Below are 14944 nucleotides of genomic sequence, written 5' to 3'. Positions count from 1 at the left end.
TGTAACTTTTTAGAAAGTTTCAAATATCATTTTAAACTACCAGTAATAGAAAAAAATTCAAACCATTGATTAAAATATTTTATTTCTTACATATTTGTAACCGGTACAAGAAGGAATACGAAACGGTAAAAACATAAAACACTTGATACAAAACTATGAACATTCTTGAGTCAAACATAATTTCTAAAGTAGATAATTACAGAACCATCAATCGCGGCGCTATATTCATAGACATGAGCTCCTGGAACAGTAACTTCGCGGCGTACGGCAGCCTAACCTGCGAAATCTGCGTCTTATTCTTGCACCCCTTGCACTCGAAGGTGTTATTCCTCATGTTAGCTATAGCGATCAGCCCGCAGAAGTTACAGACGTGAATCCTGTAGGGATCCGACACTTCGAACAGCCTCTCCCGCAAAAACTGAGCCGCTCCGTGCGAAATTTGACAGTCCCGTTCCATCTCCCCGAAACGCAGACCTCCGTCTCTCGCCCTACCCTCCATAGGCTGCCTGACGAGGATCTGCAGGGGGCCCCTGGCCCTCGAATGGATTTTGTCGTCTACCATGTGCTTCAGTCTCTGGTAGTAAGTGGGCCCTAAGAAGATCTGGGCGTTGATTTTCCTACCGGTGTGACCGTTGTACATGACCTCGTTTCCTCTCAGTTGGTAGCCGTATTCCTGGAGGAGGGTCGAGATTTTCTGTACATTTACCGCATCGTTGAAGGGGGTAGCGTCACCGATTTCGCCCTTGTTGGACGATACTTTCCCTTGGATGCACTCGATCAAGTGACCAATTGTCATACGAGAGGGAATAGCGTGGGGGTTGATTATGATGTCGGGGGTTATTCCTTCGCAACTGAAAATCATGTCCTGGAAAATAAAATGGGTGTTACCCTTGAAAAATATACTTTAAAAATAAGGGTGCAGGTTCCTATGACAGTTTTTCGAAAGATCGATAATAGTGGAGTTTGCAGGGAATTAGTTATACAGGGTGATTCACAAATGGTGACCAAAAATGAAACCTCGTATTCTTTGGTTAATTTTAAGGGAAGTCTTTCGTATAAAGTTTTTATGTAGGACGCTTTGTTAAACTTAAAAAAATTTAAAAAATGTTTTTAATTTTTTAAAATAATTTAAAAACTAGTAAGTGAAATAATTTGAAATTGGACACATGTATGTATGTAAACATTGTTCAAGGCATTTTTTAAGTTTTACTCGAAACTTAGACTTTTTTTGAAAAACAAGAGTAGCAATTTGTAGACAATTGAAAGATAAATCCGAAAATATCATGATTGTTACCCTGAAGCAGTAGCATACTATTTTATTTAGAAAAATATGCCACCGATACTCTGTATCTTTACCACTGGAGCATCTAAATTTTAGGCCACAGATTATTTTAAGTACGCAAAGCGCATAGTGGGAAGTCAGCACGACAGATGGAGCCATTTGCGCTTCGTGTACTATGTACCTCTTTGTCGTAAGTATGTGACACTATAACAGCTGGATCGTTCGTCGGTTGTCTCACCTATGACACACTGATGAGGACTAATACGATTAAGTCTGAAACTAGTCTGTGCCTGATGGGTTAGACTGATGAGCAATCCTAGCTGTTGCACTAGGTGTTGCGAGTGTAATTCAATACCGGTCGGGGCATATAGCCTGTGGAGTAGTTGTTTCTCGCAACACTGGCAATTTAAAAATGTTTTTTTAAGTTAAACACCCTGTATCTTTTTAACGAAGCGTCCTGGATAAAAACTTTATACGAATGACTCCCCTTAAATTTGACCAAAGAATATGAGGTTTCATTTTTGGTCACCGTCTGTGAATCACCCTGTATTCTCTGCCAAAATTTAGTTGTGGATTCTGGGTTATAAATCAATAAAATGAAGTGCTTATAAGCAGGCGTCCGAAAACGCTTCGTTTTCGGGATATAATAGGGCAAGGGTCAGCAACTGGCGGACCGTGGTCCAGGTCCGGACCGCGGAAGGTAAAATACTGGACCGCCAAAAATTTTTTGAAAGTATAAATTACTCAAATAAATTATTTAAAAAATGTTTTCTAGTATTTTACAATTGTGTGAGTGTGTGAATTCTTAATGGTTAGTAAGCAGATTAAATTTGAGTCCAAATTAAAATAAAAAAATAAGAAATATGAATTTTTTTTCTGGACCTCTTTAAAAATTTTCAAATGTATCCGGACCCCACCTAAAATTACTTGCCGACCCCTGTAATAGGGTATTCAATTAAAAAAAAACTACATCACATTTGTTTAAATATCTCTGAAGATGATTAATGCATACTGATGAAACTTGGATAAATGATATAATTATGGGCAAAATTTTGATGAATTGGTACATAAATCTGGTTGCCAGTGGCGGAGATAATGGGAAACACCGCCACTAAGAACCCTACTGAATATTTTGGATATTGGATAAGTACATTTAATTTCGGTCAATTATATGAGCTATTATTTTTTACAATATAAAAGAAGCCTGTGATAAAGTTGATTACATCGAAAATAACTCCGAAACTATTCTTCTCGCAGAAAAATATAGAAATTTGTTGTTACAAACTCAACATAATCATCAGAAGTCAAAAATGTCATTGGCATACAATTTCAATTTTTTTAGAGGGTTACTATCCTTCAGGAAATTAAAAATTCCTCTACTTCAATGATTTTTTGGACTTTTCATTATTACATTGTATTTAAAACATATTTTCAATAAAAAATTCCAATATACGAGGCATATCGCCACGGTAGCGTAGTCGGTCAAGCGTGCGGTGGCAATCATGTCTCGGTCAGACTTCCTATTCTGGTCTGGTTTCGATCCTTGGCGTTGGCACTAGCAATGTCGATGGAAAATGGGTATTTGTCCACGTTCTTTCAAGTGTAGCCCCCTTCCGCACAGCCTTTGACTTTGGATTTGGGGGTTGTCTCATTTCTGTGGTGTATTTTATGTTTTGTGTTATATTTTTATATCCAAGTTTCTGATGCTCTGTGGTTTTTGTTTTCGACAAAGTAGACAAGGTGTTGGGAGCAGAACGCGCGCTCATTTGTCTCAGTCAGTTGAGAACTGTTGTTGTAGTGGCATATTGAAACGAGTGCCGTTATTCCGAATCCCGCCAGCTGTGAGGTAAGAAGCGTAATTCGGTTTCTGATGATGATGATGAACAAAGGGAGTGAGGGTCCCTCAATCGTGACTGATGAAATGGTGAACAAGATTGAAAAAATGCCTCGTGGCAACCGTTCATCGACTTTAAACGAGATAGACGCAAAGTTTCCAAATAACAAAGATACACATTTTCTAGTTAATAAAAGGTCTAGAATTTTGACAATTTTTTTACCAATAAAAAGTGTACCAATTTGAGAAAAATTATTACAAAATATTAGTTATAAAAAAATTACTGGTTATATATAACTCCGTTCAAATTGTGTTCCTTACGATATCGAAAAAGTCATAGAAATCTGTATCATTTTTATATAATATGTATTTTCTTAAAAGATAATAAAAGTTTTCGTGGGTAGAATCACATGCAAATTTTTTTTCTCATAGTTGCCACACACGTATTTTCAAATTGTTCAAAAAACTTACCTCCTGTCGATACTGGATACCGCAGGTACCTTTCTGTCCGTGTCGAGAAGCAAACTTGTCCCCGATTTGCGGAATACGGACGGATCTCACCCTAATCTTACAAAATTTATATCCCTCCGAGTTTAACGTCAACATGACCTGATCCACGACGCCAGTTTCGCTGTTACGCAAGAACGTGGACGCGTCTCTTTTAGTGTACCTCTTCGTCGTCCCGTCCAACTAAAAAAAAATTATGATGAGGAACGAACTGAAATAACCTGAAAAACGTACCTCGTCGTCGTTCTCGGGTAGCGTCATTGTTTTTCCTATCACCACATCGTCGCCAGAGACACGAATTCCAGGCGAAATAATACCGTCTTCGTCGAGTTTGTCATACAATGCGTTCCTCATGCCCTGGCAGGTTTGCCTTGTGGGCTTCTCGAATTGTTCTTCTTGATCCCCGATACGTTTAGACTCGGCATCTTTATATGAACGGTAGAACACGGACCTGAAATTTCAACAAATTCGTAAATGCGTAGAACGGGTGTATTAAAATTTGGTAAGGGTTAATTTAGACAGAGGAAGTAAAAGTATGACTAAACGTTTTTTTTTTCTCGATTTTTTTTATCCATTTTTATCATGAACAAAAAATAAGTGTTGCGAAGTCAGCATCATTAATTTACGAAATGACAATCAAAATCATTTAGATGTTCTTTGACATCTTTGACTGGGTGGGAATACAGGTTGTCATTCGCAATTTGTGCAATTTATTTGATTTGATTATTTTTTCATCTACAAAATTTGTTTGTTTTTTAACTTTTTATTTTACTTCGTTTTTAATTTCTGATGTTATCGATAAATAATCTGACTGATTATCCTTACTCATATAAAGGGTGTTAGAAGTTTGACTGCCTTAATGTTAACAGACGATAGAACACATTAAAATAAACAAAATATCTTATATGACACGGGTCTTAAACTCGACAATTTCCGACAAAAAAAAATCAAAATCTCCAATTTGGTGTACAAAAGTTCGATTAATTAAGGAATATTGACATAACTACGTGCAGAGAATACCATAAAATACAAAGTTTACCACTTTTTTGAACTTCTTTATGCTTAATTCTAAAAAATAATTAGCGTTGTAATCAAGAGTGACCATTTTTCAGCCTGTTTTTGAGACTTTGACAGAGGTGACAGGGAAAATCCTAAAAATATCCAAATACTCGTCATGAAAAATGAAAATGAGCATCACTTTCAGTTTTTCGAAAATTTTCGAAAATCACCCTTATTTAGGGGTTGAAATAACAAAAAAGTGGACAAATTAAGAATCATCAACAGTTGTAAAACCCCAAATATTTCTGTTTTCAAAATAATATTATGTACATGAAAATATCTAATTTCGTATTTAATACAGTCTTGTCCGGATTGAAAATCAATCCACAATATCCCTAAAGGGGTGAAATCATCCCCTAAAGCCTAAAAATGCAAAAAATATATTAAAAGTTACAATTTTTTCTTTTTCTTTTATATGTGATAATTGAACTGTTAATAACCCAGAATAACTAGATCCGAAGGAAAACCCCACTAAATGAGGGTAAAACCACCCCTAAGTCCAACCATTGGCTTCAAAGTATACATAAAATAATTATAATGCATGAAAAAATAATGTTTCGAAACATTCATTAGAAAGTACTCCCATATATTATCAATCATTTTCAAAAATAATCATCCCTCTCAAGGGGTAAAATCATCCCCCAAATATACAAAAATTGTAAATAATGTGAAATTTTTTTTTATTATACTTAATGTTTGACAGGTGTATAACTTCTAATTGTCACATCAGATGGAAAACGCCCCCAAAATAGGATAAACCACCCCTAAATACAATTATCCATTACAAGGACCCCAATTTAATCATTATGCACCAAAAAAGATGTTCTGAAGTACATAAGTTGGACTATTTATATACAGCTACTCCTATACATTATCAATCGTTTTCACAAATAATCACCCCTCAAAACGGGTAAAATCATCCTCCAAATATCCAAAAATTGTAAATAACGTAAAACAATTGATTTTTTTTTCACATTGTTAACAATTTTTGTATATTTGGGGGATGATTTTACCCCTTGAGAGGGATGATTATTTGTGAAAATGATTGATAATGAATGGGAGTACTTGTGTATAAATTATTTTAATGAATGTATTTCGATCTTTTCTATTAAAGGCTTTTGAAGATATTTGTATAAGGTGATTTTGCTCAAATCGGCATAAAAACATCCACAGAATTTGAGGTTATCATTTGTTGGTACTGTTTCCGGATACCCTTATACAGGGTGTCCCGAAATTCATGCAACAAAATTTGGTCACAGATTCTTAAAACAAATTTAGGGGACCCATATTTTTTATTTTTGCCAAGTGGCCCCCTCTTTCGGAGTTACAGCCCCCTGAAGTCCGCCCCTAAGAATAATATTTTTTTATATCTCAAAATCCTGTTGTACGAGAATCACTAAATTTGGTACACAAGGGTTTTATGACATGTGAAATCTGATGGTGCTACGTTTTTTGGCAGGGAACCTCCTTAAGAAAATTTTTCGTGGACCCCTTGTCTTTGGAGCCAAAAAAATTTGGTCGCATATTTAAATTTCTTAAAAATTATCAGTTCACTAGAAAGCCATTAAATTTAGAAACTTTTTGTCTCTTTATACTTTCTTCGTAAAATGCAATGTTTTCGAGAAAAATGTCGATCGAATGCATATCGTGATTCGCCATTTTCCTCAAAAATATTGCGTTTTACGAAAAAAAATATCAATAGACAAAAATTTCTAAATTCGATGGCTTTCTAATAATTTAAAAAAAAAATTAAATTTGTTACCAAATTTTTCTGGTTTCAAAGTTAAGGAGGGGCCATGAAAAAGTGTCTTAAGGGGGTTTCTCGCCAAAAAGCGAAGCACTGCGAGATTCCACATGTTATAAAACCCGTGTACCAAATTTAGTGATTCTCATACAACATAGTTTTGAGATATAAAAAAGACTTTATAGGGGTAGATTTCAGGGGGCTGTAACCGCGAAAGAGGGAGCCAGTTGGCAAAAAGAAAAAATACGGGTCCCCTAAATATGTCTTAAGAATCTATGATCAAATTTTGTTGCATGAATTTCGGGACACCCTGTATAAGGTGGATTTGGAAGGCTTTACTTAAAAATTACAACAAATTTATAATAAACAATGTGTCGTCTAAAGATTTAGTTATCGGGGCTCGTGGTAATTTTTTAAATGTTACTAACCTGAAGAATCCTCTTTCCACCGCCGAAGCGTTCAAGATGACCGAATCTTCCTGATTATACCCCGTATAACAGGCAATAGCGACAATACTGTTAATTCCAGCCGGCAACTCTCTGAACCGAAGGTACTCCATAGACCTGGTGGTTACTAACGGCTTATGCGGATAGTACAGTACATGAGCCAGGGTATCCATCCGCACGTGGAAGTTCGTAATGTAAACCCCCATAGCCTGTTTACCCATAGCACTCTGGTAGGTGTTCCTGGGGCTCTGGTTGTGATCGGGGAAGGGTATGATAGAGGCGCACACGCCTAGGATCATGGCCGGGTGGATCTCGCAGTGAGTGTAGGTTGTACAGTAGGCGTATTCTTTTTCCTGTCGCAGATCTTCAGGGTTCATTGCTATCATTACGGTTTCTTCTTCTAGAGTGTCGATGTACTCTACCACACCTGTCGAGAAGGAGTTTTTAATTTCCATACTGGGATCGGTGGAAATCCGTGCAACTCAGAACTGTACTTAACTTTATTCAAGTATAAATATTAATAACAAGAATATTTAAAATACAACAAAAATTGTGTCCCTAATTTGTAAATACTAGTTTGTATAGTCTTTCCGATCTCAATTGAAGAACCAAGAGGTTAGCAGTATGTGCCAGGTTCGGTCGCTGACGCAGCAACTTGGCATTGAAATATTTGAACAACTTGTTCCCATATTTATTTAGCCATACCCATATACAGGTCTAGTCGCCCAGTTGAAAAATGAGCGCTTGGGCAAACGCGGCACAAACATAGCCGCACTAATCAGCCTGGCCATAAATTCAGTTGTCAGCAAATAGCCTAGCAGTGCAGTGCAGCAATGCAGAATTTGGTGTGATTCAGGTAATTTTAATTTATTATAAGCACCTTCTATCAATCATTGATATTACAATTGCAAAAGGAAGAAATAAGAGGGATATTTTCTTTACTAATATTATTACATGGCATTTTGGAGACCTTTTGAAACGGAAGAAAACTAAATGTAACATCAATATAATAAAATTGTTTGAGGAGATAAATAACTAACATAATTAATTATGTTGTTAGAAAGAAATAGAAATATAGAATATAGAAATTTTTTAAGTTATTATAATTTTTTACCTTCAGCAGAACACTTTTTTTAGGGACGCCTATGAAACTCATTAAATTTTATTGCTAGGCGTTTTATACATGTTTAACTGACTTCGGAAAGACTATACTATTGTAGTCTGAATTATTGTTACAGTTTGACATTTCAGAGTGTTAGCCTCGTTTTACGTGTTAATGTGGGTTGCTACATCTAAATAAATTTAAAAATATCTCTTCCCAGTTATGTCTATCATACAGTTATTAAAGATTTTTCTAGATTTACACTGTGACGAAGAAGTACTAATATGTCACGATTGTGAAACTATTTGTTGGGCTAGGGTCAATGCCAAATGAAAAAGAAATCGGTTCTTACAGCTGCTGTACTGGGTATTTTTATTGTATGGCCTAATTTTTATGTTCAATGGGTGTAATATTTCAATTTATTTTGAATTTTGATCATTTTAACTGAAATATATACCAAATTATGGAATAGCATATCTTGAAATAACTTTAATTTGATTATCATAAAACGGCAAATGCTATACAGGGTGTTTCATAATGATGTGCAAATATTTTAAGGAGGTGTTTAGAAAGTAATTTTAGGGGGGTACTTCCAATATTTTTTTTTTTAATTGAGCCCTCCCTGAGAAAATATTCAAATCTCAAAATGCCCGAAAAAATTAGCTTTTATTTTTCACGAAAACGGTTAAACTTAGAAATTTGAATTTTGGTACACATTAACCCTTTCGCTGCGCAATACGTCTGAACGTAACGAAAGTTTATCGCGTGCGAATATATACGTCTGGAGCAGTTAGACCACTTATAGTTTTACATTATGTTGTGTTAAATTACGATTTATGATAAATTTTACGATTTTATTTTGAATAAAATACAGTATATGTGCTAAATAGAAACTGAAAGAAACATGAACAATCTTGGTATTATTACCAGTACCTTTTTCCATAAAAATATTTGTCACAATCGGTATAAGCTCGCCCGCAAAAATTCGCCTTACCAATTGCAATGACCGAGTCACTGATGCGCATGGTTGCAAATATATATATACGGTTTGAGCAGCCTGATCCAATAACTATTCATGCAAATTAATCCGTCTGGAGCAGTTTGAGCCCTATAAATTTTTAGCGAATATATACATCTGGAGCAGTGAAAGGGTTAACAACTAGTTGAATGGTATTTTTTGATAGTTTTTTTTTTTCTGGTTTATGTCTGAATGAAAGAAATTAGCACCCCTTGGTTTTATTTCTCTCACAACTTTTTTCTACATTAGCCAATTCCAACAAGAAAAATAGCTTTTAATACTACATTTCATTTAGAAACTTTTTTAGTCTTCCCGTTTTTTTGTATACTTAATGGTTTACAAGCAAAAAAATAAATTATTTTTCCTTGCCGATTAGATACACTTAATTAGTATAACAGTTACCAAAAACGATCGTCATTTTTGACATGCTTTTTGGGAAAATTTTTTATAAAATTTATAAAAATTTAATAAAAAAAAATAAAAGCTAATTTTTCGGCCATTTTGAGATTTGAATATTTTTTCTGGGGGGGGGGGTCTCAAATCGAAAAAATGTATTGGAAGTACCCCCTAAAATTAGTTTTTAAACACCTCCTTAAAATATTTGCTCATCATTATGAAACACCCTGTATATATGTATAGAATCTTTTTTTTACAAATTCATTTTACATAAAATAAAATCATTGCCGATTCAATTAATATGAAATTAAGAAAGATATTTACACCATGGAATATATAAATTTTAATTAAATATCCAACTGAGACATTTGAACTACTTCATCAGATTTTTTGCACCCTGCTAAAACTGTTTTGTAATTAACCTCCCCTAAAGTTCGAAATACAGTCATAAACAATATTTAACGGGTTTGTTGTTTGATGAAAATACAGAATATTCCCTTTATTATGTGTTATTTCCAGTTTCTAATTTCTGCAGGAAAATATAAGATTTAGTCGTTACAAAACAGATTCCGACATTCATGTTTTAGTACTAACCCTATCCTGCACAAATTATAAAATATCCAAGGGATAAACCTTTAAAAAATAGCTGAAACTCTATAAAATACAATGGACGTAAACATAAAAATTAACCAAACAGCAAAATAATTAGATTAAAACCTCACCTGATGCCACAAGCACCTGCCAACCATAGTTGTTATATTCTCTCTCCTTCAACATGTCGATATGACGTTTCTTTAAAAGCAACTGCCCATTCTCCACGATGAGCAGAGGCCTGCAAATCCTTCCCGCATCTGTGTAGATCCTAATTTCCCTGTCTCGGATGTCTCTGATCATCGACACCTCCGACACTATAATATCCATCTGACGTCGGAGCTTTCTGAGTGTAGCCATAAGCTGTTCCGGATCTCTGTGGATGCCGACCTAAAAAAGTTTAGAAAATTTTATAACAATTCGAGAGAGGATTTTTATTAAAATATACCCAGCACCCGTTGACGAATATCTTCGTGGCATTCGCTATAGCAGAAGGTGCGATTTCCTCCAAGTTCTCCATAGACCACTCCTCCAAGAACTCCAGAATGGGAGAGGGTTGAGATCCGACAGAAATATAAGCCATAAGTGCGAGATTCTTCACCAGACCTACTGCGGCGCCTTCCGGGGTTTCAGCGGGACAAATCATACCCCATAGGGTATTGTGTAATTGACGAGGTTTGGCAAGTTTGCCGTCTCTACCGATCGGGGAATTAACACGTCGCAAATGGGATAAAGTCGAAGCAAAAGTCAAACGGTTCAATACCTGAGATACCCCGGCTCTCGCTTGATGGGCTTTTTTCTGATCGCCCCAATTTCCTGTAGCGAGTGAGTACCGTAAGCCGTCGGTGATAAGTTTTGTTTTTATGGCTAAATCCAGATTGAAATCTTTGCCTCTGTCTATGAATTTTTGGGCGTACATCCGTACTTCTTTCATAAGGTTTTTAAATAAGCTAAAAACAAGAATTACAGCAAAAAATTATCAAATTAGAAAACTTTACTTACCCTCTAAATAAGAAAGCCAATAGCGGACCTGCCAAATCCAACCTTTTGTTACCGTAATGATCTCTGTCGTCTAACTCTCTCCTACCCAAAGCAGCTAATAGTAGCCGATGAACCATATACCTTCAAAAAATAAACTATATAAATTTCGGAGGAGGAAACCACACTATCGAAAAATATATATGTATTCTAGAAATCCTAAAAAAGAAAGAACAGAGCCAATAGTTTGTTTTTGCTCCAGGTTAATGGACATCGTCCTTCACATGAATAAATTATAGGGATCGACTGATACTGATATTTTGATAAGTTTGGAACGAATACACTGAAGATGAATTTTTCGAGACAAAATGTTTGAATCTGATTCGGGCTGAGGCAGTACAGTATTGGGGGTTATGAAAAAAGTAATAAAATTTCTAGGATCGTATTTAAAAAAATTATGTTGATGATGGTCCTGGAGAGACGAAACGCTACATATAAAAATTGATTATGCCATTCGATAGAGGGCAAAAAGTGGCCATGAGAAAGTGTTCTTATTTTTTCAATATCAAACAGGGCTGAAATGAAACAAAAATGGATTTCCAAAATTTCGGTTTTTTTCAAATACAGTTGAACTCGCTTATAACGAGCAGGGGATATAACGAGCACTTGGTTATAACGAGCAAATTGAAATGTCCCTTCCGAATTCCCTATGTAACACGTGTATTTTTGTTCGGCTATAACGAACTCATATATAACGAGGGCTTGGCTATTACGAGCTTTGATTTTGGTCCCACGCAACAGTGATCTCGGCTATAACGAGTTATCGTAAACAGTGAGCTCGTGACATCAAATGAACACAAAAACTTGTTATGACTGGTAGAAATAACAACATATCCGATTTTGACGTCTTTGATTTAGTTCAGTACGACATGGTAGACGAAAATCTCGAAGTGGCTGAATTCCCAAATGAAATTCAAATCACACAATTAGCGATTAACCCATCAATAGATGTAGAAAGTGATGAAGAAGAGACGGGAAGTGATGAGGTTACAGTTCCTTCGACACATGAAGCCATCTCTGCGTTAAAAACCATAGTATCATACGTCAAATTCAAATATCCGGAAAACGAGCAGTTCTTAAATGCCGCTGATCGGTTGCAAAGAAATATCAGTCAGGAGATATTAAGCAAAAGAGTGGTGCAGAAAAATATTACAGAATTTTTTCGTTAATAATAAATGCTATGTAATGTAACTTACCTACAGTTATACGTATCTATGTTATGTAGATAAATAATATTATATGTTTGAAAATAAAAATACAAGTGCAATGCAATAATTAAGTGTCCAATAATTTTCAGCATAGTTGGCAACGGCAACGTCTATAACGAGCACTCGCGTATAACGAGCAAATTTTGCGTTCCCGTGAATGCTCGCTATAACCAAGTTTTACTGTATTTCGGAAACTAATCATGTTAGCTTTGATTTTTTAGAGGCATAATGTTGGTCACCTGATTACGCAACTTTGCCCCCAGTTAAGCTACTTCGTACCACTTACCGTTTCCGAGATCCCTGTAGTGAGAAGCGAATTTGTAACAGCCTGTATATATTTCTAATACAAAAATATTTTTAAAAATCGAGTAAAAATACTTGAAAAATACATAATTTATTTGTACAAAAGTACAAAAGTTCTTTACTTAAAATAAATAAAATATAACAATAATTAGTACTTATTAGTTTTAGCAGAAAAAATCTAAAGAACAATTACTTGTTTTAATATAAAAAATAAAGAAAACATAGGTATAAATAATTACATGTAAGTATACCTATGTAATTTAACACACAACACGTATTTATTCAATTACAAGGGGAAATATTATGTGATGATGAGTTCGGAGAGTTTTCAATGTAAACCACCTGATTAACGACGGAAATAGTCGAATGGCCGATATACCGATATATCGGCTTTTGATATATCGGTATCGGCCAAAAATCGTATATCAGTCGATCCCTAGTAAATTATAATATACATTTGAATTCTCATTGTATTTAGCATTATGTTAATAATTATTCACCAACTTTTATGACCAAAACGAAATATTATAGCATTTGCCTTTAAAAACAATAAACAATAATAAATAAACCTCTAACAACAGCCCGTTTTAAGCGATTTCGGTAAATGTGGACAAAGAATTTCTGCGTTATTACAGTATTTACAAAAATGTATAGAGTAGTTACCCGCTCATATATTTCTTTTGTTGACGCAAATCAAAAAGTACTTACCCCAAGAAATACGCCTTTTTTGTCTCACAAAAATCAGACACACCAACATGGGGCAACATTTCTTTCTGTAAAATTTCCCTTGCATATTTTATACGTTTCTCCTTGGTCACACCCGGTCTAGCACCTCTTGCACCAATGAAGTTGAGCGCTACATTTTGCTCTTGTATCACAAAAGCTTCGTCAAGAGAAGGCTTTACCATTTCCATCAATTCAGGGTCGTCAAAGTCATAGATAATGTGTTCCAAAATATCTCTATCGGCTACGAAACCCAGGGCTCTAAACACAATCATGATAGGGATTTCTTGTTTGATGTAAGGCAAAATCGCGATGATACGCTGACCAATAGCAGCCTTTTTGATAGCTTGGCCACCTCTCGCCATCATATTCACCCATAAAGTAGACGTCGGTCTTGAACTGTGTTCTAAACAGGAGCGAATTTCCGATTTGTATGCATATTTGCCGTCTTTCATTGAAAATACATATACTGTATTCGTAGCCATTTTTTCTTGAGCGATTAATACTTTTTCTGATCCGTTTATGATAAAGTAACCACCAGGGTCCAATGGACACTCGTTCAACTCAGTCAAATCACGATCCGTCAGTCCACTCAATAAACAGTAAGTTGAACGCAACATAATAGGAATTTTACCAATGAAAGTTTTCTGGTGCTGCGTTTCAATAGGATCATCCCCTTCCTTAACAATAGTTTTTGTTATATCTACATATAAGGGTGCAGAATAAGTCAAATTTCTCAGTCTAGCTTCGTTCGGCATCATAGGCGATGGAGCACCATCTTTTTCCCAATGTGTTGGTTTTGAAAGATAAATTTGTTCAAACTTCAGCAAGTACCTGGGAGGATTTTCAATTTCACCAGATGTGTGTTGTGCCTCTGCCTGCAAGTCAATTTGTGGTGAATCTTCAACGATTCTTTGGACAGACATTTGAATGAATTCATCAAAACTATCCAGTTGTTGTCGCACCAAGCCTTTCTCGTCAAAATAAGCGTTGATAACAATCCAACAGGCTTCTTGCCACAGTTCGGCACTGATTTCTTCAGAATCTTCATCGTCAAATTGATCTGCAGAAGATACAATATAATTAAAAATCGTTTGATTTATAGATTCTAACGACGTTACTACGTTTTGTAATATGTCACAATGTTATTGAAAAGTAGGGACTTACCTTCATCTTGCTCGTACATGTTTAAGGTTTTTAATACACAGAGGAATTTACACTAAACGAATGAAACGTTTTTAAAAATTAGTTATATTTAATTCTTAGTAAAATGCAATAATAAAAAATAATTATATTGCTTATTTTGGTTGGGGAATTGATTTCTGAATGAAGTGATGCCAACTGTTAACTGTCACTACTCATTTACTGTCAAATAGATAGAAATACCAACCATAAAAACATAGGCGTGTTCCACAATGAAGGTTATATTTGTGCAAATTAATTGACTTGAATCCCGTAGAGATGTCGCAGCTAGCGTTATAAGAAAGAGAATAAGTAATGTTCATTGATTTTATGTATATTAAATAACAGTCTGGGATTGCTTATAATTTGTTATAATCGTTAGTTCTAAGTTCTTCTAAAACTCTATCTTAACGGTTTTGTAAGGCCTCAATTGTTAAGGAAATAAGAAATGGAATTTAGGCAGAGACACATTCTTTTCTGAATTTATCAAATAATTTATTAGACAATAAAT

General features: G+C 35.1%; 1 protein-coding gene across 1 annotated transcript; it reads right to left on the bottom strand.

Moving 5' to 3' along the window:
* Positions 1–65: 65 nt before the first annotated feature.
* LOC108908389 (DNA-directed RNA polymerase II subunit RPB2) lies at positions 66–14582 on the bottom strand. Its single transcript, XM_018712425.1, has 9 exons — positions 14419–14582; positions 13237–14314; positions 10982–11101; positions 10428–10929; positions 10111–10369; positions 6855–7299; positions 3858–4074; positions 3588–3806; positions 66–865 (listed from the first exon to the last, which is right to left on the bottom strand). Exons 1-9 carry the CDS (start codon positions 14435–14437, stop codon positions 197–199), a joined length of 3528 nt encoding a protein of 1175 aa, XP_018567941.1. The 5' UTR covers positions 14438–14582; the 3' UTR covers positions 66–196.
* Positions 14583–14944: the final 362 nt, after the last annotated feature.

The sequence above is a fragment of the Anoplophora glabripennis genome, unplaced genomic scaffold (genome assembly GCF_000390285.2).
Source record: "Anoplophora glabripennis isolate ALB-LARVAE unplaced genomic scaffold, Agla_2.0 scaffold202, whole genome shotgun sequence".
Taxonomy (NCBI): domain Eukaryota; kingdom Metazoa; phylum Arthropoda; class Insecta; order Coleoptera; family Cerambycidae; genus Anoplophora; species Anoplophora glabripennis.
The sequence above is the reverse complement of the archived record's forward strand: the minus strand, read 5'-3'. Positions and strand labels throughout refer to the sequence as shown.